The sequence below is a fragment of the Anser cygnoides genome, chromosome 2 (assembly GCF_040182565.1).
Source record: "Anser cygnoides isolate HZ-2024a breed goose chromosome 2, Taihu_goose_T2T_genome, whole genome shotgun sequence".
Taxonomy (NCBI): Eukaryota; Metazoa; Chordata; class Aves; order Anseriformes; family Anatidae; genus Anser; species Anser cygnoides.
Window position 1 is genome coordinate 118,890,829 of NC_089874.1, and position 26,729 is coordinate 118,917,557.

General features: G+C 40.9%; 1 protein-coding gene across 19 annotated transcripts in view; it reads left to right on the top strand.

The window, feature by feature from the left end:
* DTNA (dystrobrevin alpha) overlaps positions 1-24,480 on the top strand; it is a 227,652-nt gene extending 203,172 nt beyond the window's left edge. For 12 of the 19 annotated variants that reach the window (XM_066992934.1, XM_066992930.1, XM_066992929.1 and 9 more), the window contains 7 exons: positions 2,610-2,706; positions 4,191-4,208; positions 8,313-8,472; positions 11,244-11,333; positions 12,033-12,201; positions 12,923-13,055; positions 20,962-24,480. In XM_066992934.1, the coding sequence (XP_066849035.1) occupies positions 2,610-2,706; positions 4,191-4,208; positions 8,313-8,472; positions 11,244-11,333; positions 12,033-12,201; positions 12,923-13,055; positions 20,962-21,117 (823 nt within the window). In that variant the 3' untranslated portion in view covers positions 21,118-24,480. Of the gene's footprint in view, positions 1-2,609; positions 2,707-4,190; positions 4,209-4,935; positions 4,966-8,312; positions 8,473-11,243; positions 11,334-12,032; positions 12,202-12,922; positions 13,056-16,205; positions 16,253-20,961 lie in introns of those variants that run through there. The other 7 variants (XM_066992922.1, XM_013184894.3, XM_066992937.1 and 4 more) reach the window with 4 other exon arrangements.
* The last annotated feature ends 2,249 nt before the right edge of the window (positions 24,481-26,729 follow it).

Below are 26,729 nucleotides of genomic sequence, written 5' to 3' on the forward strand. Positions count from 1 at the left end.
ACACTAACATATTTTTCTGTTTCACAAATAATTAAGTTTGCTTTCCAATCTAAAAACAAATAGGCTTCTTAATTTCTATGTGTGATTTTAGTATGTAATTAATTACTCCTAGATAGCTACAGGTAAGTGACATTCTGTGAGAGTCTAAGATAGAAAACTGAATGTGATGAAGATGCACGCACTGCACAAAATATACTAATAATGTAGTTCCTTCTGTGCATCAAGCTTGAAGTCTATTTTAAGCAGGTTTAGGAGATCAGCTTTCTATGTAGTTGACAAATAAAATTCATTATCCTTAAAAAAGAAACATCAAGTGATTGTGCAGTGTTAGCAGATTGACTACTTAATTTTACATCTTTTCAATTTTGCTACACATATTAAAACCATAATAACCTTATTTAAATTTCCTGACATGGGATGTCCCTAGGGCAGTGACGCTGAGTTCCTCAATTATGGTATCATTTCTGATTTAATATGCAGTGTCAGAGTCAGCAAATAACTTTTAATGGGTCTGTGCTGCTTTGAATATCTTCCAACACGTTCACCAGTTGAAAGGTAAATGATTGGCTTTTGATGTACTGTTGGATTTTGAAAAAAAATCAAATTCCTATACACTTAACATGGCATGAGGCTTCTCATATGTAAAACAGCAGGACTCAGAGGAGCAGCATTGATCTACATCTGTTAACCCACAGATCTGGGGGCTTGAATCAGTACTTGCTTTCAGAGGAGTGGCCTGTGCATTGTACACTGCTTAGGTCCTCTCTCCACATAGAATGAATCTAATACCCAACAAATGTATGTGTTAGGCCATATCACCTTGAATTACATCAAAACTGTATTTTGATTACCAGTTTCCTAAACCCAGTTGCTTTTGTACAGTTTACAGCATTTCCAACCATTACATGCTTGGAAAAGAAGGTCCAAGACAGACAATTTGTGGCAGAAAACGGATTAATCCTCCAGAAGAGTAATACAACCTAGCAGTGTTACTATCTGATCCTAATAGATAGGTGAGAGATAGCACACGAGCTGTATACATCAGTGGTGTTTATATCACCAACTGCTCACACAACGTACATAGAAGGCTCAAAATCAGGGTTTCATGTTTCCTTAAATATAGTATACATATTTAGTTTTGTTGATTCTGGTCCTCCTTCAAATGGAGTAGAGTAGAGTAGAGTAGAGTAGGTTTGTTTCTATTGGAAGGGACCTTCAAAGATCATCTAGTCCAACTGCCTGACCACTTTGGAGCTCACCAAAGGTTAAAGCATATTAATGAGGGAATTGTGCAAATGCCTCTTGAACGCTGACAGGCATGGGGCACCACCCACCTCGCTAGAAAGCCTGTTCCAATGTCTGACCACCCTCACGATGAGGACATTTTCCCTAGAGCCCAGTCTGACCCTCCCCTGGCGCAGCTCTGTGCCGTTCCCAAGCATCCCGTCAGTGGTTCCCAGGGAGCAGAGGCCGGCACCTCCCTCTGCTTCCCCTCCTCAGGGAGCTGCAGGGAGCAGTGGGGTCACCTCTTGGCCTCCTCTTCTCCAAACTAGACAACCCAAGCACCCTCAGCCTTACCTTACAGGACATATCTTCCAGACCCTTTACCAGCTTTGTTGCCCTCCTTGGACGTTTTCAAGAACTTTAACATCCTTTTTATATTGTGGAGAGCAGAACTGCACACAATATTCAAGGTGAGGCCTTTCAGAAAAAGAACATCTTTTACAGGTAGTACAAGGTTAATGACATAGTGTTTTTATTTTATTTGCAACACAGTAGGGCATAAAACACACCCAATATACATTTTTTCAACAGTAGTATTTTTAATTACAGCATGTCTTCCAGGAAGCAATAATTCCGTTCTTTATTCATCTGGGGACCTCTCACACAATGCAGAGATGTTGGAACATGTGCAAGTGCTGCACATCCCTCTGGTGCACTGGAGCTGTGCAGAATCAAAGCTGTTGCAAGTTAAGCGGACACAGACTGGCTGTCACGCATGGGGTGGCTCAGTGTTCACACTGTCACAGGACCAGCACTGGACTTAGAGACTTAAGAGCTATTTTCAAGCAATTATAGCTCCATTATGTGATAGTTTTATGCTTGCCTTGTGAAAAAAATAGAAACAAACACAGTTCACTGTGTTTTCTGGCTGAATTTCTGAACTCTCTTAGATTCTTTTGTATCTTGCCCTGTGCAGTGCCTCTGCTGCAATTTCCTGTCCTTCAGGGCATGGCTTTAATTTCTCCTGACAGTTAGTGAGGTTACTGACTAGAGAGATTCAAGGACAAAAGATGAAATCACTGCCAGGCATTCCCACAAGGGAAAATATACACAAATGTGAACCTCATTTGCTCTTTGGAGAAGGGTCTGTGTCAGTGTCTGTCTGTTTCCCAATCACTGTGCTCGGTCCCATGAATACTCCCAGTGTGAGGGAACTCCATAGTTTCCACATAGCCCTGTTTTCTAGGCACTGAACTCGTACAGCGTGTTTGCTTTCCTACAGTCTATAGACAGACTTATATCTCATGGTCGTGCTGGGGAAATGAGGCAGTTAAAAGCTGCTGAGGCTGAGGGATAAGCTCTGATTGTATCTGCTTGTTTCTCAGGCAGCGGAAAGACGAGCTGGAACAGAGGATGTCTGCTCTCCAGGAAAGCCGAAGGGAGCTTATGGCTCAGTTGGAAGGCCTCATGAAACTGCTGAAGGTAAGGAACTACACTTGGCACTACCAAGGAAGGGCAGAGCAAAGCAAGAGAGGAGAGGGAGGAGAGATGAGTGCAAAATTCTGCAGAATTTGACTATTTCCACCCATAAAACTTGGCTTTGTGACCTTCCCTATCTTTTTTTTTTTTTTTTGCTTTGGTCTTTAAATTCAGGGCTTTCAAATAATGTTCAGATGATGTTGTTCTTGCAATAACACCACATTGTCATTGTCATCTACTGCTAAGTGGATAGAACAGTCAAGACAGGCTCCGTACTGTGGAGTAAATAATACAGTCCTTTGAATAGTATTGCAGCATGATGCAACACTGTCCCGTTTTGCTCATTTGTAGAAGGATTTGACAGCATCTCTGGACTTCAGGCTATCAGTCTCTGCATTGGCCATTCAACAATGTCTGAACACAAAATATTTTGTGGCCCAGTTTCAGGTGTTTTCACAATTTTCTCTGTTGAGGACATCAAATACAGAAAGAAAGGAACCGGAAAAGAAACAAAATGAAATACAAAATGAGATAACTAATATCCGTGAGAAAAACAGCTCAGCACTGTACACTACTAATTACTGCAGCTGACAGTACAGAATTGTCTTTACAAGTTCCTTTAATGTGTCCTATCCATGGCTAGTTCGGTCAGACATGCCAGTTGACAACCACATTTAATTATTTGATCTGAGAGATGCTTCCCCAAAAACACTCGATCATTTTCATAAATACAGAAACAAGCCCATGTTAAAAAGATGAAACGTGCCTCAAGAAAGGATCTCACTTAAAAATTGAGATATCAAAACACATATGCACTTTTAAGAGAGGCCAGGGTAATATGGAAAATTTGTCTTTATTTGACTCCAGCTCCATTTTACCTGATGTGCCTCAGGACAGACAATGCCAGAAATTCACATTGGAAGAAGGAACTCTGAACGGCCTGAGAGCCTGTTTTCTTTCAGGCCATGACAGATAAAATGAGTGCATGCAAATTCAATGCAGCTTGGGTCAAACGTGACTGACAAAAGCAGAGAGAATTTAGCAGAAATCCATTAAGCAACATGTATTTGCATCAAATGATTTTGGACCCCTTCAGTCATTTGCATCGCCTCAGACACAGTCTTCTGCAGCCACAGTGCAGGATTTGGTGGCACCTGAGCAGCAGAGCCAACCGACTCTGCTAGGAGCTAGGAGTAGACAAGATGCTTTTCCCTCTATCCATGAAATACTGCACATCTACAGCTAACAGTCTGGGCAGCTTGCTGTCAGTGCACAGTCTGGGCAGAGAGAATTTAAGACAGGTTATAGTAGCGTTCTGCACACTTTGCATTATTCTGGTGTTTCAAAGTTGTCAGAGACGGGACCACAACCTGGACACATTTCTTCAACTATCTCAGTTTTAGCTTTAACCCTGTACTCCAGATTTCTTCTTCTATTCTTCACTTACATCCTGTCTAATCTAATCTGCTGATCCTCTTTTTCTTTAGGAAGAAGAAATGAAACAGGTATAAGTTGCCTACTTATTGGAGGCCTCACTAACTCCTAAACATGGTTACTGTCCTGTGATTTATTTTACTTCCTTTGCTTGAAATGTGTGCATATTCTTTTGAATAAAATTAATATCTCGCACTTCTTTCCCACATTATTTTCAAGTATCTTGGAGTAACTTTCATAATTAACCATCTTATCCCCCTAGAAATGGAGCCTACAAGGGGTCTTGACCTTTTTCTCACCCTTCTATATACGGACATTTAAGATACAAAATCAAAACATATGTAGTGAAACCAACCTAGAATGTGAATTAAAGAACACTTCCACTATAGTTAACATTTTAAAAAATTAATGAAAATTTTGGATCTCTAATTAAAATGTAACTGACTTTAAATTAGAACAGGACTTGAGTTTTAAAATCCCACTTTATCCAAAAAAGTTGGGGCATTGTGTGCACATCTTTTATGGCCGCCACTGATAGTAACAGTCCTGTCAGTTTTCAGGACAGCATTGTAGTTCCTAAATGACTCCTGTAACTTAAATTAAAAAGAGCAAGTATTCATATTATTAATGTTAAATTTTAAAAGATTTAGTTGGTTTGGAGCTTTTTATTGCTGAAACGGGTCTTGGAAAGATATTAGGCTAAAAAAAACAAAAAACTTTTCAAACAGTAAGCTGATTTATGATTCCAATAAAAAATGTTGCATTTTAACAAAACACATTTCTTCCTGGTCTCATCAGCAGAAATACTGTTAGAAGTCTGAAGTATTCTGTCTATGGAAGAACATGCAGTGTTTGTAGGTAATGCTTAACTTCATAAAGCTAGCATTTTGGCTAATTTTTGTAGAGCATCAGTCTGTTGCACCAAAAATGAAAAATAAAATCTGACCAAATAGCATTCCTGTGTAAGAGCCCTCTTTTTTCGTTCTGTGTAACAGCATTAAAAGATCTGAGATCTTCCATTCAGAAAAGAGAACTTCCCGACGTGAATGGAGTTTCCCTATCATACAAAATGTTCACCGGACAGTGTAAGGAAAGCTCATTTTCAGGCTATTACAAGATAGGATTGTTTCTTCGCAGAGCGATAGCCCTGCTGAATGCCAGGTGATGACGCCCTGGAATTACTCGCAGTTTCCATGCGGTGATCCCCATTACGCTCTGCCATTTCGCGATCTGTTGAGGGAAACAGGATTAAATTAGTTTCTGGAGGAATTCAATTGGAATAAACCATCTGGCAAATCATCTAATGCTTATGAACTTTCTATTTGTCTACTGCTCTTCCTTGAGGAAGGATAACGAGTTCTTCACGTCTGCGTAGCTTCCTCTCTATCTGATGAGGCTGTGGGACGTGCTTTCGGGTTTGTGATCCCTGCTCAGCCCCGGCAGAGGGAGCAATGCACTAAAGCTCCCGTTTGCACTCCAAGCCTTTGCTCCTGAGCAGGCATGATGCTTAATAATGGGAAACCTCCTGTCTAGCGAGGGTTAATTTAAAATCCTTAGTTATGTTAACCAGGCATGGCGAATTAAATAAAATACAGGTTTTCCTAGAAGGCAGCACAACACTGACAGCTGCAACCAATTGCAGCATAAAACCTGAAGTCACCTACGTTTTGGTGCTAGCTGCCCTAGCTTCTTTCTCAGCGAGCCCTAGCCCTCCAGCTGGTGGGGCCGACTCGTCTGGGTGCAGTTTGGTGCTCCGTTTCTCTGCTGAGATAACCAAGTCACTGCTGATGGCATCCGTGGGCTGCAGGCAGTTAGCTCCAGTGGAAAATGCGTTTCTCCTGGTAGCCGCTAAGCAGAAATCCAATCCTAATAACACTCCCGTCCCACGAACTTGGGCTGAGCTGGAACTAAGCAAAATGTAATGAAAGCATTCACTTATTTTAAATCAGGCATTCCCTAATATCCTCATGTTTCAACTTCCTCAGTTCTGCCTGGTGTTGCCCAAATAATACACAAAGATAGGAGTTTTTAGCTGGACAGGGGAATCAAAGTGTTTCGTTTCTCTGTGCTTCCCAAATAGGTTGTTCACAAACTGAATGCTACAGATAAGAGAGTGCTGTTTATCGTAAACTCAGAGTATGTGTTTATCATAAAAAACATAAATATAACTATAAACACATAGTAACTCAGCCCTAGCTGTAAAGCAAATGCAACACCAAGTACTGGTGTGCAGCTTTTACATTTCTCTTGTGGGAAAATTCCAGTGAAGAAGTACTGGCAAGCATCTGTTATTTTTAGTAAATAAAATGCCTATTATAAAGTTCATTCCTTAAATGTGACTTGGTTATAGGAAACAAATTTTGTCCCGTTTTTCTCATATTCTCTGAATGTTCCCACTGTTGTTGTTGTTCTCCAGAACTGTGATCAAAGGCAAAGGGGAGCTAAGGAAAAAGGGCAAGTGAAGGAGGGAGCTGGGAACAAGAAATTCTTTAGCATATCTGTTTCATAGAGGCGTTGAGGCATGAAAGGAAAGGAAAAAGTTGTAGATCCCCTGCCTGATGTGCTGGGAGTGCGACCTCTAAGGACCTTGGAGCATCTCAAGGTTGCTTTGTGCTCAGCCTCTGGTGGACCAGAGATCTGCATTTCTGCTGCTGTGGGTACAGACGATTCCAGAAACAGGGGAGCATCTGGCCCTTATATATTCAACTTCCCTTTCATCCATCATTTAAATGTTCTAAAGCTGGTCATTAGAGAAATTTTAAGTATTAAATCCCCCCATTCTCCCATCAGTAATGTGCTTATTCCTCATAAAACTAATTTGCCCTTGATGTCTCTGTGGTGATAATGTCTCTTAGAAAGGGGTGATAGAAATGAACAAATAGCTTAGTATTCTGGTACATTATTTATGGTTAGGGGCAGGAATTTATAAAAATCTCAAGGGCAATGCTGCGCTCCTTCCATTATGGGCTGCTGTTGGCTTGTATAGTATACATTTGCCAAACCTTATCTGGGCTGCAGTGGCAGCCACTGCAGGAGTCAAAAGAAATGGCATTGAAGGGTTAAGAAATCCTTCTAAATTCTCAAAATAGATACGGGCTGAGGGAAACACAGCCCTTATGTTACTTTTCGCTGTGAACAAACAGGCGCACATGTTGGAGTTGCTGTTTAAAGGCACTCAAGCCACCTCCATCCTTGTCCTCCACTGAGGAAGGAGGACAGTCACTGAGGAAGGGTTTTCAGTCATGAAAAGCTGTCTGTAGCTTGGCGTGGGCTTGGACATTTTTCCTTACGTGGACCTGCATTCCCGGGGGCTTTGGAGCAGTCAGGGAAACGTGCACCGTGTCTCTTGGTATCGCTCACCCAGCTGCATTTGTAAAACTTACCATTGGTTTGTGAAGTCTGCTTGGATTTCAACTAAATGACACTAACCGTGAGGTGCTAACAGCATGACGTTTTATATGACTGGTGTTAAAATATCTCAGTTTCCAGCAGCTGAACCCCTAGCAGGATTTAAAGTTGCCGTGTCCCCGCTGTGGTTTGGGAGTGCCTGAGTATATCCCGTAGAGCAAACAGTTGAATAGCGTATGATTTAGTAGTGGCTTAAAACGGTTCCCTAGATCCTAATAAAACGCATGAAGCTGTATTGTTTATTGAGTGTGTCAGCCTTGATGTGACCGAGAGGTTGCATGTGCCATGCACGTCCCCTGTGAGGAGGCGGAGGGCACGGATGTGACCAACTGGCGTGGCAGAGTTCTGGTTAACAGCCCTGCTCCAGGTCTTTGCCCAGCCTGGAAAATGTTTCAGTGCCAGCATCTTTCCCCTTCTCACAGTCCGAATGAGTTATGTTTTACCAAACATGCATGCGAACTGGGGGAGTGAGAGAGGGAAGAGGGCAGAGAGCAAGCCTATACTTCGCTGTTTATTAACTCGGATTATTTTTTTCTAATTTAGCTGCCTGACATTTTCCCATGCTTCAAGGAAGTCAGATCTTGACTTGTGTTTTCCTACTTACTGTTTTTCTATACTGGAGCATTGCTGTCTGCTAACAAACAACTGACTTCAGAACATTTCTTTTAGCAAAGCATTACACAACTGATCTACAAACAGCATGATGCCTTTAAGCTGAGGGTGAGGGCTCTTGCAGTGACCTGTTTAACTGTTTCATTGTTTTGTAGACCCAAGGGGCAGGGTCCCCACGTTCCTCACCCAGCCACACCATCAGTCGACCGATCCCGATGCCCATCAGGTCTGCCTCCGCCTGCTCCACCCCAACCCACACACCTCAGGACTCTCTGACCGGGGTGGGAGGAGATGTGCAGGAAGCCTTTGCACAAAGTAAGTCTCATTATTAGCTTGTGTGAGGTACTCGGAAACTATTTTAAGAATTGTTATTTCATGTGGTTAATGACTAAATGAACTTGAGTTTCTGAGTTGCACGCAATGAAACAAAACAAAAAACTCCACAGCAGCTGTGTCTCATTATGGAACATCATCTTTGTCAGCTGTGAGACACTGCTGTCAGGGCAGGCAGGTAAGCACAACCCGGACAGTGATGCCAACTAATGGATTTTGCAGTAAGAGGGAATTTTAATGAAAATGGTCAGCCCATTATCAGTACCCTATTAACCAGAATAAGAAGAGTTGTTATTGACCTCAGCAAAGCATTGTCGGTGCATTTGTTTAATGAAGACTTTGCGAAAGACTAGATGATACAACCATAGACTTAGTTTAGGTAGGAAGAGCTCTGTCAGCCACCATGTCCTCCTGCCCCAAGGAAGCCAGCCTTCAGAGTGGGATGCAGTCATTCAGGACTTCAGCCAGTTGAGTTGTGGATGGCTCCCAGTGTGCGTCTTTCACAGACTCTGCTCCAGTGTTTGACCATGGCCATTACGTAATTTTTTTGTTCTTACATCTGAATGTCTCTTGACGCAACTAGTGGCTGTTGTCCCTTGTTGTTTTGCTTTGGGCCTCTAAGAACCGTCTGGCGAGGCTAGGCAAGAATTGAGTTCTGGAAGTCTCAATGAGCCCTTTGTTTTTTAGAAAACTGATGTAGGCTGCACCATGTTTCTTATTCCTCTTTCCACTGTTTTGTCAAGTAGCAATAAATTTTGAACAGTTTTGAATTTCTAAGGCCACAGGTTAAATTATGATGTTGAATGCTAAAGAAAGCAGATAGCCCATGTGACCCGAATGAAATATTCCTTCTTTTTCTAATCTGATTTCTTCTAAAATACATACATCACTGCAGATCTTTTACTTGGATTTTTTTTTGTCCGGTTTCACTAGTACAAAATGAAATGTAAGTGGAGCTCTGAAGTACCCTTGCTAGAGTGGATGTGTATTTGTTCCTAAGAGCCCAGTTCAGCCCTCTCGTGCAGCCTACCCCTAGACTTCCCTGGGCACTGTGTGTCTCCATCTTATAACAAGGTCGAATCTATAATGCAATCAAGAACTTTTTACTAAAGTGCTGGTCAATTCATGTATTGAACATGTTTTACTAAGGTGTAATTCCTAATCCCAACGTACCAGACCGCTGGACACCTCATTTTCTGTGGGAAAAGAAACAGTCGAGACATAATTTTCTTCTTTCTGCTGTGAAAAAATTGAGAGAGGCAAAAATGTGGACCACTAACCTCTGTGATATTGTAGAACAGTTTCTTCCAGAGCTAAGACTAAGAAAAATAAGATAGTGGCTACAATAAAATTTCCATAAATAATACTAAGGCTGCCTCAGGCAAATGCTTTTAAAGTATATAAATGTGTTTTGTTCAAGAGGAAAAGCAATATAAAAAGGTAAGTGAACACATTTCAAAACTGCAGCTTTTGATGAATATCTAGCTTTATGTCATTATTTACCATATTCCCTAGATGGGGAGGTCAAAACCAAAGAACTTGAAACCAGCCATTCTGTCACATTTTGACATATGATGCTCCGTTCTGCACTGCACCAGCGGAGACCTGTCTCTGTATACATAAGGCAGACAAGCCATGGTTAAAGCACTGTTTCTTGTGAGTTTTTTTTCTCCACAGAGTTTGCAAGAGTTCAGAGATACAAATCTGAGAAGACTTTATAGAGGGAGTGGCTGTCTGAGTGTCTGTGTGTGTGTAAGAGAGAGATTAACTACTTTGATTTGCATTCCAGGAATCATTTGCTAACAGTGGTATATTAAAAAAAAAAAAAAAACACACTATAGTGTTTGGGAAATTTTTTTAATGCATTGTTTTACATTCAGCCTGTTTTAAAGAATCTACAGCATTTGAATCCTGCCAGTTCCTGTGAATAATCCAGTCTGGAAGATTAGAGATTCTGTGGGACATATTGATTATTCAGCCACAATAGGAGCTATGTTTGGGATCTGAGGGAGTGAAGCATGCATTACCCACAGCCTCCTAGGGAAGGAGTATTTCATGCAGCTCACAAGAATCTTTCATGATTGATGGTTAAGGGAATATTGCCAGGTTCAGCAGGGAAGCACTTTTAGATCCATTATTAGAAAGAGTTTCACAGCAGCCTGGGGCTGTTAAGAAAGGCAATAGTGATTCCTTTATTAAAAAAAAAAAAAAAGGTAAATTATGGAATATACAAGAAAATCCTTCAGCTATAGGAGAGGCTGAGAGGGAGTAGAGAAGAAAAATCCTTATCAGTCTTGATGAGGTCAAGTATGTTTCTTCAACATTTGCCATAATTAGCTGGCAAATATGTAGCAATAATGGTGTCATTAAACAGAACAGTGAGAATTTAGAGAAAACACTTCATTTCTTCCCTCCTCCCCCACAGACATTTTAAATGAGTTCATGCTGGATTTAATCTTCCAGGCCTGGTCTGCTGGTGTCACTACACAAATGCAAGCTTGATGGCAATGAATAATCTGCACATATCTGGCATTGTGATTAAATGAAGCATGAGGGCAGGCTTCTGCTCTTGCATAGAGCATAAGTAAATGAGGACATTCTGCAGAGAACTCTTCTGCACGTGTCCCTCATAAGGACTTTGATACCCTGAATCATCACAATGGCAGCTTTCAGCAGGGGTAAAACTGCTTTGAACAGGAAAACATATGTCTTGTGAAGAATGCTAACACTGTTTTGTCTGTCTCTTGCTTCAGGTGCAAGACGGAACTTGAGAAACGATTTGCTGGTGGCAGCAGATTCAATCACCAACACCATGTCTTCTTTGGTAAAAGAACTAAATTCTGGTGAGTGAGGCTGAAGGGAGTGGATGGTCAACACATTGACATTTCATAGATTTTTAGAAAAATGGGAGTTAGGAGTATATAGACCAACAAGGAAAGCAATGTAATGTCGTTTCAAAGCTCTTTATGCTTGTAGAAACAAAATTCCCAAATAACGGCTTCAGAATAGAGGAGATTTTAAAACCATGGATGTAAGCATGCAGTTGGATACAATGAAAACTCCTTGAGAACTTTGCTCCTGTTTTCTTATGGAAATGGCTTTTTCAGGGAATTGTAGAGAGAGAACTTGGTCAGTGGCTGTCAAAGCACCCTAATCGCATGGCACGTTCCTGTTCCATAAAAAGAAGTTTCCATTTAAAGAGATGGTTGAAATGGCATGGAGGAGGGATTCCCGTCTTTCGAAATTGTGTTCAATATAGAATATATAAGATCTGTTGTAAAATACAGTGTATAGTATACTCATAAAAATATACTACCTAATAAGCCAAATAAGCAAAAGCTTCAGTATTCTGTCCCTCCCCGAGAAGAAGACCATTAGGTCTGCAGATATATGTAGAATGGCATTTTACAATACTGTACTGCATTCACTATGAGGAGGTGGTCACTGTAAGCAGGAAAGACAGAGAAAGACTTAAAGAAATAACAAGTATATTTATTCTTGTGAAAGTTCAATGAAAACACCTGTCACCTTTTGCTTCACAGAGGTGGGCAGTGAGACAGAGAGCAACGTGGATTCCGAATTTGGACGGACCCATTTTGACGACCTCGTTCCGTCCCCAACATCCGAGAAGGCTTTCCTCGCGCAGATCCACGCCCGCAAGCCAGGCTACATCCACAGTGCTGCTGCCACGGGATCCATGCGCAGTGACATGTGGGTAACTGCTCGGCTCGCCTTTGTAATCTCACTCGGTTTTCTTTTGAAGGCAATTTCTCTCCTTCTCCACTATTTGAATGCCAAACTAAAAGCCTAAATTCAAGTGAGGACAGCCTTACGAACGCGAGATAGCGGTGAGCTCTGTGAACTCAGAAGGACAGAACTTAGGAAGCCTTCAGGAGTGAGCTGTCTCACATCCGAGCTGGGACTCTCGGGCTGTGTGCAGACTATGGGACAGCTGTGCTCCTTAATGTATTCTGCAGTCCCAATCCCTGCTTATCCAGAATGAGGGGCCTATTGGAGCACACTGAAAAAGGGGCAGTTGTTTTTGGAAAAGACGGAGTTCTTTTTGTTGACCAACTCAACTGATCAACGAACCAGTTTATTTTTAGAATCTGAATCTTATCAAAGACAATAGACATCTTTCCAGTTATTTTCGGTTCAACCTCTTACTCTGTGTTTTACCCTCAAAGCAGTTATTGAGGACTTTTGTTACTCATTTCCATAATGTTGTACACCAAAAATGCTTTCAGCAGGATATACCCTTTGGTCTACTTCATCAGTACTAGACCAGTGGAGAGGGGAAATTATTAAATGGTGGTGTATGTGGCTGGAGTAAAAGTATCTTGCTCTCCTCAGACCTTGCAATAAAAGAAAGTTTTTTTTCATTCTGAATGTCATTCATCTCAGGAGGCTATTTATGAATAATTGTCTTTAGGGTTACAGAAGATGGAGACCCCTTTGTCAGAGCAGATGATGAAAATTATGAGAATGATTCTGTCCGCCAGCTGGAGAATGAACTGAAGATGGAGGAGTACCTGAAGCAGAAGCTGCAGGATGAGGCATACCAGGTGGGAAAAGGAGCTGCCCATACATATCCATAAATGTGTGACACTTAGGTGCTGGAGCTGCCCAGAGCCCTTCTTTTCCCTCCCGGGACTTGGGGTGTGATCTCTTCTCGGTTACTAAAGCAGACACATTCCAAAAACTGTTTCTGTTCTCTTCCACAGCCATGCATGCATCTGGCTTTTGTGCATGTCCAGGAAGACCACACTACCTGAGGCACATGACAGTAGTCCTTAACATTACCAGGGCCATCAGCTGGGCCAGAATTGCCCCTGAGCTTGTTCTCTGCCAGTTCCCACCAAGTCACTTAGACCTCAGTGCTCCATACCACATAGGCTGGTTCATGATGTTAAGCTGAGCTCTTGCTATATTTAGATTTTGTTTTCCTCCAGTAATGGAAAACATTCCTAATGGTTCATCACTGTGAACTGAAGCTCAAATGCAGTCTGTGTGTCATTGTCATTGTCAGAATCTGTAAGGGGAGGAGAGGGTCTGGAAAGAATTATATCCTAGAGGAGCGAGTATTCAACAAGCATCTAGTATAGTGGAGCCTGGGGATTTGTCATTAAGCACCCCCTGAGGAAGTTTTCAAAGGGCATTTGTCTGAGAGTCCAAGAAAAGCTAATTTGCCAGAGGGGGTTGGAATTCTGTAGATATCCTCTCCTGTCTGCGCAGCAGTCTCTGCTTCTGCCTGGTGTAATGAACTATCACCAGTTTTTAAGTCATTCTGACTGGGAACATCCTAATATAAAATTCGTATCTTCTTATAACGTTGGTAGCAGTGTCAGTAGTAGGGCATACCCAATTCAGTTACTAGGGAACAGGCTTAAAGCAAGCAAAAATAAGTATTTTCCCATGTGGTGAGCAATTAAAATTTGAATCTCGCCAACACAGAGTGTAACAGAGACCAAAAGTATAAATGAGCTAAAAAAAAGGATTTAGCAGACACTGAGAGATCAGGTGTACCGAAGTCAGATTGAAAGCACCTTCTGAGCAGAAATTTTGATGGTAGTTTTTCTGTAGTGTCCATTGCTGGTCACTTTGGAGACAAGATTCTGGGACTGACAGGCATTTGATCTAATAAAAAATGGCAGCTCTTGTGACTATCTCTTCTGTAAAGCTACTAGGATGAATTAGTCTTGGAAAAGTTCATTGAAACTCATCAAAATTGCAGGTAGTTTTGAGGCTGATTAGAATCTTTTCTTTGGTTTTGTTTACCTAAGTCTGCTACAGGCTCACGGGCAGCTTGCCAGAACTCATTTCGTTGTATGAACTGGACATGATGACAGCAGCAGCAGCACTGTTGTGTAATATATACTAAGGCAACAGTGGATGACATGTTGTTTTTGTCACTTTTTGAAAATCCAAGCTAGGAAATGACAAAAATGACAGCCTTTAAACTTATGAATAAGATAAGCTGCCACTGCTGATGTAATAGAAAATAACTGTCATTTGCTACGAAGGAGTACCTCAACAGTGACAGCTATCATGCATCAAATAATAAATGTTATTATTGCTGGTAAAAATTTCATTTTTTCTGGGAGGAATGATAGACCAATTTGATTGTACTTTGATTACGGGATGGAAGTGCAATATACATCAACGGTGTTACATGAGTTTCACAAGTCACAACACGATTCTGTACGCACACAAAACTGAGTACACGTGTGCACTGCAAAAATAAGGGTATTTCTTGCGTAGTCAAAATTGCAAATGTTGCTAAACAGAAGTGTTACTCTTGCTTCAGTCAAAAATAGAGCTTTTCTACTGTCTTCCAACAGCATTCACAGAAGAAGGGGAGGAAATATTTCTTGTTGGTGTCAGAATAAAACTCCCGTTAAATTTAGGTCAGCCAAGACTACACTCAGGTGAACAAAAATGTGTTCACTGAGGCAGTCAAAAGTCCTCATTCTATACAATTTCCATTTAGTAGAATTTTTCCAAAAGAAATTTCATGATGTACTTCACTGTCCATCAGACTGTCAGCTCCTATCAGGCAATAATTCGATAGCAGTGACCTAAAAGTAGAAGCTACTTTTTGTCGATAACCTCACACCCAAAGAATGCAACATGTATGAGAAGTCCTTCCTAGTATGGCTGATACCCTTTTGATTAGGGAACAGGTTTAAAGCAAGCAAAAATAGGTACTGAGCTAGAAGGCACCACTTGGATGATTAGGATTTGATTGGATAGGATCATTTATTGCTCTTGAGACACACATGCTTCAGCTTTGGCTCGTTCTCTGCACTTTGCAGTTATTTTGTGTTTTTTGTTATTCCGTGCCTTTTTCCACTAATGTCACTGATAGTTTCTAAAGATAAAGCCATGGCTTGCTTTCCACTTGCAAAAATGATAGAAAACTGGGAAATTACTATTTAGGGTACCCTATTGAACAGTAGCCAGGTGAAATATTCTCATTTTGCATCCAACCATTGGTATTTATTACAGGCTGTTTTTCTATTTGTACTCATATGTACAATGCATTCATCTGGATAGCAAAAAAAAACTGGTGGCTGTAGCTGTTGTAATGCAATTGTCAGCTGAAATAATCTGGGAGGAAGAACTCCTACTGGGGTTACAGAATGGTACCCTGAGTAACAATATGGTAACCATTTTTATGTTATTTAATATCTCACTTTGTGTAAAAGCAGCACATTTTTAAAAATGTGTAGATGTAGTGTAGCATGGAAGATGGTTGGTCAAAACCCACTCTTGTTATTTCGTGTCACCTTGTCTCCAAGCAAGACTTTCAAGCAGAACTCTAAATTAGTAAAGTATGAGCAAAACACTCAGGATGCACAAGGGAATCTGGGGCAGGAAACCTCAAAGGAGACTTCTTTCTCTCTCTTTTTTTGAAGCATGTTGTAAATAACAAGTATTTTTACCAGAAAAAAAAAGAAACAACCACATTTAGTGCACAAGTGTAAATGCTAACAGTGCTTATCCTCCCACATCTGCTATCGGTTGTGTTCTTGTTACAGTCTTTTGCTGGATGTGTTGTGTAAGACACTTTTCATTGGGTTTGTTTTCTGGGTTTTTAATTGCTGTCTTTATTTCTAGGCTTGTGCATGGCTTTCTTCAGAATAATACACTGCCTGGCTGCTCACTGGCTTAATTTGTCATGTTCTTGTTTTCTATCCTCTGTTTATCTACAGGTCAGTTTGCAAAGTTGAGTGCAATATCCTTCTCTCTCTCCTCTCAAGTAAGTATCACTATAATTTAGAAGAGTATTTGGAGTGAATCCTCAAAATGTGTATTTCACTTGTAATGCACCTTGTACTGCCTGAGTGTATGTGATGATGCTGTTTCTTTCTTCTTTTAACTTGTATTAGTGTGTCTATGAATGTCTCTAAATAATTGGTAATAATCCGTTTCAAATTTGGCCCTGGTCCTGAGGATTCCTGTTAAGCCACCACCCTTTCCATCTTCTCTGTTTGTTGGCCATAAGGGTGAGAACGTGGGACTTTTGCCCCTGGGGCTGATAACAAGTATATTAGCCAGTAGAGAGGAAGTATATTCAGTAGACAAGAAAACAGATTACACTTCAGGAGACCTGAGTTCAGTTCTGTGCAATGGTTGGGAGTTCCTAGGATAACTGAAATAAATCATTTCTGGTGCGACCAAAACTTCAAAGAAAGCAATCCGCCAGCTGCCTAATTGTACAGCTAGCCTCCAATGTGTTGTGGAAGTTTAAAATGCCCCAATCCAAAGTGCAAGGTACCCAACTACTTACTATCTGGGGTCTGGCAATTCAGAGATAAAGCAAGAAAGTCTGTAACTTCCCTGCTGATCCATATTCAGGTCATGTTCTTTACATGTGCCAACCGCACAGTTGCAGCACTGAGTTTAATGCCAAGTTCAACAATTGTATTTTTATTCAGAAATGCAGGCAAAAGCTATTTTTACAAAGTAGCCTGTTATTCCAAACATTCGCCAAGGGAGTGGGAAACCACAGGCTTCCTTCTTGCTGTGGGCTTTGCATTTCTGACTTCTGAGGAGGGCGAGGTGCCCTGCTGTGGAGCCGGCAGTGAGAGGATGCCATCCATCCTACCGTGACACCGAACCCTGGGCTAACAGGGCCAGAAAGGAGGGGGGGGGAGAAATCAAAGGAGGGCTCTGACTCCAGTCTGCAAACTGAGTCTATTCCTCAAAGCCAGAAGCAAAGGCAACTGAAGGCCCACTATCAATGGGCACTCAGAGCTGGGAGCAGGGTCATGCTCAGACAAGCAAAACCAGTGGGTCAAGCTGTGCCAACTGTAGAGGGGTTTGTGTTGCTAGATTTTGTATGCTGTGCTTTATGCTAGGGGTGCCAGCATTTCGGGAAAGGCTGAAACCCTCCTTATTTATATGGCAGTTTTGATAGCAAAACTTAACCCTAATTCAAAATTTTTACAAGTTCTGAAGATAGTAGGATGTTAAAGGGTGGGCCTTGGGAAAGGAGCTGCCTGTCTTGAGTGTTAAAATCTGTTTAGGTATTTCTGAAGCATCTGTCTCATTGTCTGCTAAAGAAGAATAAGTGGATGTGAAAAGCAAATAGCAATATCCAGAGTACTATAAACACCAAATAACTGCTCGTAAAAATTCTCCTAACGTTGCCCCTCAGGTTACAGTCATTTTCTCAGTAGCTCTGTTAAAAATATGAGCTGTGTAGAGTTTCCTAAACATAGACAGCCAGAAAAGCAAATTTTCGTCTTTCATTTTGTTGCAGTTGACAGTTACAGATCAGGTCACACGAAAAGGAAAATAGATCTTTCAACAATAATATATGTGACTGTGTATATAGGGGAACTACTATGTCTAGCTGGTTTTAATTGCAACTATGAACAACTGACTTTAAAGGATAGCAACATTCAGGCAAATCATTTGCAGTATTAAGCAAAAAATAAAATACAATAAATAAAGAAAATACTATTCATTGAAAGCCCAGGCAAACCTTTTTAAGGTTTCAGTTTTTGTGAAAAAGCAATACTAACACATAAATGTAGGAAAATACATGCCTCTGTATATACTGCTTTCTTGAAAATATGTATCCTGGCTCAAATTAGCAGAGATCTGATACCGAGTTACTATCTCAACTGGATGTTTTTGTATCTCAGTATCTCAGCTGGATGTTTTTGAATCACATCAATTTATTATAGCTTCATATGAGTGATATGTACTGATGGCCAGCCACAGAGTTGTGTTCACTTCCTCATTTATCAATCATGGATAACCGATGTTGATGTCATTTGATTTTTGTATTCTATTTGCATTTGTTTTTTTAAAAGTGCTATGTTCAATTCTCTGGAATTCATTTTGAAATAACATCTGGTATAACAAGTTCCCAAGAGATCAAGTGGTTCGAGTAATACATGTAATATAATTTAATCATGTTTTGAGTTTATATGTTAAATGTACTTTAATACCACTTGGTTTATTCTTAATAAAGTAACAGAGTGAATTTGAGGTTGTTTTCAGCAGGCACTAGGCAGATCTCAAAATTATCTGAACACGTGAACACACAACTTCAACATTATTTTGTCTTTATCCCCCTGATAGCAGTTGCATTTCTTGCCAAGGATGGCCAATGGGAACAGAAAGCCTCCACCTCTGAAAGCAGTTAAGAAGTTGTCACTTTCAATTAAGAGTTGTCAACTTGAGCAGTGGACATGCTCCCACAAGCCTTACAATTCCCCAGGTTTTCTAAAGCAATGCTTTCTTAGTGCTGCCACAGCAACATTTTAGTTGGTCTCATCTAATTCATTTTTTTTTCATTCTGAACATAAAAAACAGCATTATGTGGACCATTCCAACTGAGTATACAGAAGGCTGGCAGCACAGCAATTTTTAAAAATGTATGCTACTTTGTAAGCTATTTTTTGTTTTTCCTCTTTATTTTTCTCCTTAAGCCCTTCTCTTCTTAGCACGTAGGTGTAAAAAAGCTGTAAGAGAACTGTGACCAAGTTACCTGTGAAGAAGCAGCTTCCTTTTTTTTTTTTTAATTTAATTTTAAAATCACACAAGTGATAAGGGTACTTTTTGAAAATCACTGAATGATGAATAACAGAAAAGAATTTGTGGATTAAGTTATAACAAAGGCTGAGAAGCCGTTTCATAATATGACATGTCATATGAGTCTTAACTTGGAATTAATTCTGGCATTTCCAAAATGCCTCAATGAATTTAGAGTCCTGAGGTTTGTTAGTGCTCCTTACTTCTTGTATGGAAACCTCTATCCCAATGCTGGATGTGAAACTGAGAGAAGCCTTGAGAGAATTTAGAATAGCTATCTCCCCACTCAACCAAGATAAGTAATTTATCCAGAAAATTAGAAACAAAACCAAATACTTACCAGTACTGTCGGTGCATCTTAATGCATCCAGCATTTCACAAGCCACTCTGGCTTTGCTCTTGTGGTTTATAATGATGTCATCAAGAAAAATGAGGTGTACCTATATTTACCCTTAAAGTGATTCCGTAAAAATTAGTCTCACACACCTGAGAACTGACCTCTGCCATGCCTTTAATTTTCTTTTTTTGGCTGAACTGTGAAGAGCAAAATGTTCCTTTATAAGATTACCAAATTAGTTTGCACACTTAAGTGGTGTAAATGCATGCCTGATTTTTTAAAAAATACTTCCTTAAAATTCACTTCAGGAATTTTTTCCAAACCTCTCATTATACTTGTAATGCAGGTTTCCTTTTCATTCATCAACAAAATGTTAATGTTAGGTCTTTTGTAACTGCCTGACACAAGGAGATACTAAATTAAGATCATCATACCATTTGACATGCTTAGGTATTAAGGAACCAGATGGAAGCATTTGTGCTTGAATAATTAATACAATCAAATGGTGTCAGAAAGGAGAAGAAGCAAGATAATCTACCTGACCTTTCTTGATTCATCGGATTTCATTTAATTCTTTTTTGCTAAAGCCATTTGCATTTCCTCTCTCATCTTGTAGATGAGAAATGAAATGAGTAGGAAAGAATTCATGTTGATAGGGTTTGGTGTTTTATGCTGGTACTATCAGATCTCTGTCTGAGGTAGTTGAAAAGAAAAAGGATGGGCTCCTCATCTTTAAAAGGGTGCAAACAGTATAAAAAAACAGTGCCTTTAGGAAAAATACACCAAAAGAAAAAGTTCACAGGTCCTGACGAAGTTCTGAGAGAGAGCAGTGGTCATCTATTAACCATTTTCCATTACCAGCTAAAACTTTGATGCCTCCAGTATTAAGATATTTATTCATTCTTCAAGCCACACACACAAAAAGAAAAAAAAAAGTGCACCAGCAGACTAGGCTGTTTATGAGCTATAGCATCCTGAGTCATCCTTCTAAGTAACTGCATTTCTTCATAGACATAACAAAACATATCCAAGCCTGTAAATGAAGGATAAGACATTTTCACGTGAGGGGAAACTCATGACAGGAGGTGGCGAGTGACATGGTTCAGAGAGAGTGACTCGGTTCAGGGAGCTGAACACCCTGTGCACAAGGGCAATAAACCATGGTTTGGCTATCAATAATCTATTTAGACAGCAACCTGTACGCATAAAATGGAAGGAAAATGGAAAAATCTGCAAATCTGTGTTAATGCAGACCCAGTTACTCCAGTGGCTTACATGAAGAGCAGAGAACAGTCTGGTAAGAACACCATGGTAAGAAGTTTTCTCCTTACCAAGTGCCCTGTAAGTTTTTGTTTATATCTCAGATACCTGTTGCTCATCTATGTAGAATGGGATTTTTCACTTTTTTGGGGATTTTTTTCAGGTATAGCCACAGGAATTGGCCAGGTCCTCCTTTTTTCTCTCTGCAAAGCAGCATGCTCTTGCTATGCTTGTGGGTGTGCCTGTGCGGGTATGTGCACACACACGCAGCATCTTAAACTGGCACTTTATAAATAAAAGTTTCCCTAAACATTTCTCAACAGGCAAGCTGCAGTCAGACAGACAACGAGAGCTACGTAAGAACTGATGATGAGGAGAGCTGCTTTCGGACAGACGATGAGGAAAGCTTAGCTGCAAACTTCACAGAAGAGTGGAACCAAGAGGTGCAGCGTCTCTTGACAAAAAATTCACATAACTAAGTTCTGAGGACTGTAGCACAGTACTTTTGTTCTAAGAGTTGTAGTTTGTAGATGTGTGTTTTGACAAAAAGACTTTTGTTTAAAGCTAACTTATATTAGCTACATCTTCTGTAACATGGCTCATTACCAGTGAAGAATACAGACTGAAGTATGTACTGCTGTTACAAAGGATGGCAGTATTAATAACTCACATAAACCCTTTGCACATGATATTGAACCTGTTCAGTTTACAATGACAATACTGTTTATAGATAGAAATTTGCTTTCTGAATACTTTGAGATTTTAGTAGATCAGTTTACTATACACTGTACATTTTTTCCACGGAAGAAATAAAAAGCTGCAATTATGCATTTAACACTGAATGATTATACTCCTGAGTGTATATATCTAGTAGCCCAAAAATTGAAGTACCAGACTACATTTGCAATTTGTTTGCAAGTCTTTAAATTGACTTATACAAAATGTACTAAAATAATAATATAATTATTAATAATAACTGAAAAATCTCTAATCTAGGGCTAATGTGTAACTTAGGAATGTTTCTTTCAAAATAATCTAACAAATCAGCCATAGAAGTTAGTGTAAATATTTTTTTTCCAAATAGCTATCATATACAAAAGGTGACATTCAAATGATATAGAATCTAGTTTTTAAATCAGCACAGATCTTCTTAAAACTGTGAACTATGTTTTGAAATACTCGTTGCTAAAGCTGTTTATAAACCACAGGTGCCATAAGATCCCTGAACTGACTGATGTTATGTATAATCTTCCATGGTATCGTTTCATTGATGTTTTAGCTTTAGTAAGCATGTGTTCAACAAATCGTCTCTTTCCATTTCTCTGCCCCTCCAACTCACCCACTCCATTAACGTTATTTTTGAGGCCTTCAGCTTTAAATGTACAGGCTTAAAGTGCGCTTGCAACTGTTTTCTTTTTATTTCCGAATGTGTATTGCCTTAGCCAGCCACCAGATGTTCTGCATGCACTCTTGGAAATGTGTAGTGAGACTCTTTCAGAGCTGGATGGAGAATTAGCTATCAGTGAAAAGCACAAGAAAAGCGGTGGATTTTTTTGAAAGGACAGGCATACGGTTACAGGATTAGAGTTTTGTCCATTTTCATAGCTCTCAAGGATAAAGGCATTTCAGGAGAAAGGGGACCTATCTGGCCATTTTGGATTAGGAAGTGAGACTGCTAGCTAAAACGTGTTTGCTCAGCTGTTACTACAAGCCTATCGGTAGTTCTGAGCAGGGACAGACACAAAATAGCTGGAATATCCCCCATGCAGTGTATTGCTTGGAAATAAAGATTATGCCTGTATGGCGTAATACATAGCCAATAGTAGCCCACATGGAGAACTTGGAGCCAGTCCAGGACCAGCTAGACCAGAAGCAGGGCAGGAACATCAGTGCAATGCTACGTGCTGGTCGCATAGCCCAGCAGAGAAGCTCAGTGTGTTAGCTTGGGACGGCCTCTGTGCTAACATCATTTTACTACACTAATACAACATCGCTGCTTCCAGTATCTGGCTGACCCGAAGTGACATTGCCTCTCAGCCCTGAAAACAGTAACATTTCATACAGATATTTCACACCAGCACAGTTTGCCTACAGCAAGTGATCAGATATCGATCTGAAGCAGGTTAGCACGGTTTGTCTGTCCTCTCTTCCATGGTTATGTGGATGTGTGCTGCCGTATTTATGTGAGACTGCTGTGTAGCTCCGCCCAGTAAGTTCACTTGTTGCTTGCATGCACTCTCTAGGCTCGTGGCTGTTTCCCTGGGCACTATGTGTTAAGGGATGAGTATCTGTATGAAAGAGCTGCTGCCATTTTTCACTTTCATATAGTATTATTGCTTAGGCAGAACTCTTGTTCACATCTCCTTGCATATCTGGGCTTGGTCTCAGACATCCAAATGGATACTAAGGCATCCAGATATCTTCATGCAAGCTTTTCATTTCTGCAGTCACTGGTCTTTGCTCCTGGGATATGTGCCGACCTGGCAAGGCAGGCACCATATCCTCTGATGCCCCCTCCTCTAACCTCCTCTCAGGAATGGGTGAGCCTCCACTAGTGCCTAGCACTCCACATTTAAAGCTAATCCAATGAAGCTGTAGATGTTGCTGTCAGCTCAGGATTCCAGTCAAGCATTTCCTGAACAGTGATAAAACAAGCTAGAACGCAGCTATGTGCAATGGCTGACTAATTCAACCCATGTCATGTTTAACTGTACCCAGAGTAATAGCTCCCTCCCATCACCATCATGTCTATGTGACCATTATCACTATGCTTAAAATAGATGTAATAGAATAAATCCATTGCAAGTACTTCCAGACTAGGGGTAAGGAAGAAAGTTGATGCATCAAGCGCCTTTCTCTCAGCAAGGTGGTCCCCAGCAGGGCTCTAGGTCCCTCGTGCCCTGGAGCTCTGAGATGAAGCACCTCTTATTCAGCTCTCCAAATATCTATTTTAAGCATTTTCCAACTGTCAAGCTGGCTACATTTTCGCCCAGCTGGTCTTTGTCTGCTTGTTGAATATTATTTTGATTGTGGTTTGCGGTCATTAATACAAACAGAGTTGCAGAAGAGGTCCTTGGCACGGGCCTTTTCTTAACTACCAATGGCCCACCACAGCAGTCAAGTCTCTGGGTGGTTTTACTGTCACTGGAGGGAAACCAGTGGTTTGGATTCAGGAGACAGGGATGTGAAGATGTATATGGTCCTCGAATGTCCAAAGCAAAGGTGGAGAATGGGTTGTCTGTAAGTAGTAATGTTAACTAAACTGCATAAAAAGGTGTGTGGCCTTTGTTGTGATATAATATGTATTTTCTTATATGCATGAGCCAAATTGTTGCATCATAATTTATCACGTGTGTCTGCCTTTACTTTCAGTCATCTTCTCCCATCTTTATTGGTTCTTGGCAATTACTGTAGATAGACTTTGTAAATATTGCAACCTCAGGTTGCTGTAATCACGTTGGTTCAATTCAGCAGAGGGAGCTGTGAACAACAAGCACTCCACTGTGTCCTGAAGGCAAAGGGCATTTTTACCTTTGAACCAAAAAAAAAAATGTATGAAGAGTTACATCTTGAGGCTACTAACTATAAGACATTTTTAAAACTACTGTACTTGACACCACTTGAGACAGATACAGAGACACTAAAGATGTCACAATATTCATTGGTATTGTAACAGAACTGCTATTGTATGGGTTTTTTGTATTGCTGTTAAGTATTGTTTTGTGTGTGTGTGTTGGAACCTACTGGGGACATGTTATATTTTGAAGTGATTAAACTATTTAATTGTGTGTCTATATTTTGGAATGGAATTATTTCTTCATTAAAAAGATTTTTAAAAGTAATTTATGGAGCATCATGTCTGTGGCTTATTTTGGTTTCGTAAGTCCATGGAGCCCAAGGACAGTTTGTTTCTGCAGGAAAGCAAAAAGTTTCCCTGTGGTACAGCAAGCAGCCTTTGCTTTGCCTTGTATTCTCCTCCACCTCTGCACAAGAGAACTGCTTCCACCACTATCCCCAGTGCTTTAAGTATAGCACTGATCAACCCCTGCTTTCCAGCAGCCCAGGCAGTTTCTTCTCTCTTAAAAGAGCACAGAGTTGCAACACAGGATGAAGAGATCTTACCTAAAGCAACAAGTTTGTGTTGTGGTGAAGTACGCCCAGGCATGGCAAAGGCAGCAGGGAGGCAATCCCAGCTGTGCTTTTTGTGCCTGCAGTGCCGGTGGTTCTCCATGAGATAGTTCATTGAAGGTGTGCTGCTCTCCCGCGATGGCAGCAGCCCTTGCCAGCGGATGCATTACAGCCAGCCGCCACAAAGCATGTCCCTGCAGCTCAACACAGCCAAGACATCCTTGTGTACAGACAACGTTGCTAACCATCCAGTTAATTACACCAGGGTGGGGTCACTTGGAAGGAAAGCAGTACCAGCACATTAAAAATAATCCTGTAAATCATACTGTGCAGTGAAATATCCCAGTATCTGGGAAGCAGATAAAACCCAGTACACTCACTTCTCCTTCCAAGCTTCCTGCTGTGGTAACCTATAAATCACCAAGGTTTATTTGCCCTAATTCCCCTGTCTACGTGGTGACATTCTTCAATAAAGGCGATCGTTTTACACTGTAAATTATTTGCCATATACTCTGAACTTTGCCTCCAGAATCCCAATCCAAATTCACATCCACAGGATTGTAATATATGATGACATATCATCAGCTCATGAGGATAACTCTGTTTTATCCATGTGTAATCCCAAATTGCTGTATTTCTTCCTAACCCACAGTCAGACCATGGCCTTTGGGGAACAAAGGAACAAATGGAAACTAATTTATAGGCACAGGCTGTTTTCCTCTTTACCTCTTAGTTACTCTAGCTACCTTCTGTTTCCCATGAGGAAAATAGACTCATACAGGAAGGAATAAAATAGTTTCATTTGAAAAAAAAAAAAAAAGAAAAAGAAAATAAAAATAATAGAAAAATATAAATAAATTGTCTTTAGATCTGGGAAGGTGGCACCTTGGCTGCATCATTTCTGAGCTGGATGACTGAAAGCATCTGCAATGCCCTAAGACCATCTGGGAGGTTCATTCAGCAGCACATGGACCTGTGTCTACTCTTCCGAAGTGTGCGTTGGATCTACCTGTTGCTCAGTCAGCAGCTGAGTTGCAAGCAGACCCTCATGCCAGGTGAAAACTTTGATATCCTGTAAGAGAACATTGCAAGGACTATGAGGCTGCGCCTATCACAGATATGGGTTCAGTGAGGGGGGGAGGAGAACTCTCACATCTTCTCCAACCAATTTGGAGAGATGGAACTAGATGTTGAGGACAATTTCATTAATGAGGAAGGAGTGGGAGGATGTCATTAATTTGGTTATGGGAAGGGAAGGAACACAAGGCAGGGCTGCCAGCCTGCCAGGGACAGGAGTGGGGAAAGGAGCTGGATGGGCTCCCAGATGGACGTGGCAGGCAGAAAGTGCACCGGGGAAACTGGCAGGGGAGCCCTGTAAGCCACATCATTCAGGCTCTGAGATAAGGTGATTACTGCTAAAGACTAAAAGGATGGGAAATGTGAAAAAGTAGTTATTGTTATCTGCCTTGGAAGGAACTGGAGGAGGCCACAGCATATTTTGGCACTGGCACACGACCTTACGGAGTGTGGTTTGCTGTTTTCATACAACACAATTTACCACCAGCAAATTAGTTTCCTCGTGACTTACTTTTTTTTACAAGACACTTAGCAGTGGGCAGATGGCAGATGTGCTAGGCCTGCTGCTCATTATACTAATTGCCAGCCACAAAGGCCTCCCATTAATGCTCCTGCTCCCCTGCTTGCAATAGCCCAACCCTGTGTGCAGCCTGCTTAGTCTGTGAGGAGAGCGGCCTCCTGCGAGTGTGTGTTTTGTGTGGTTTTCTTATCACCGCTTGGTTCAGCTTCAGGCCCTCTTGGTACATCCCCTTCCGAAAATATCACATACGGTTTCCGGCTTGGGAACATGAGCGTGTTTACCCACATATCCCAGCCTTCTGCCTGTGCTCTGCCAGGCCTTCACCTCAGACAAGTGCTGTGTCAGCCCAGGAAAATGGCTGCCCAA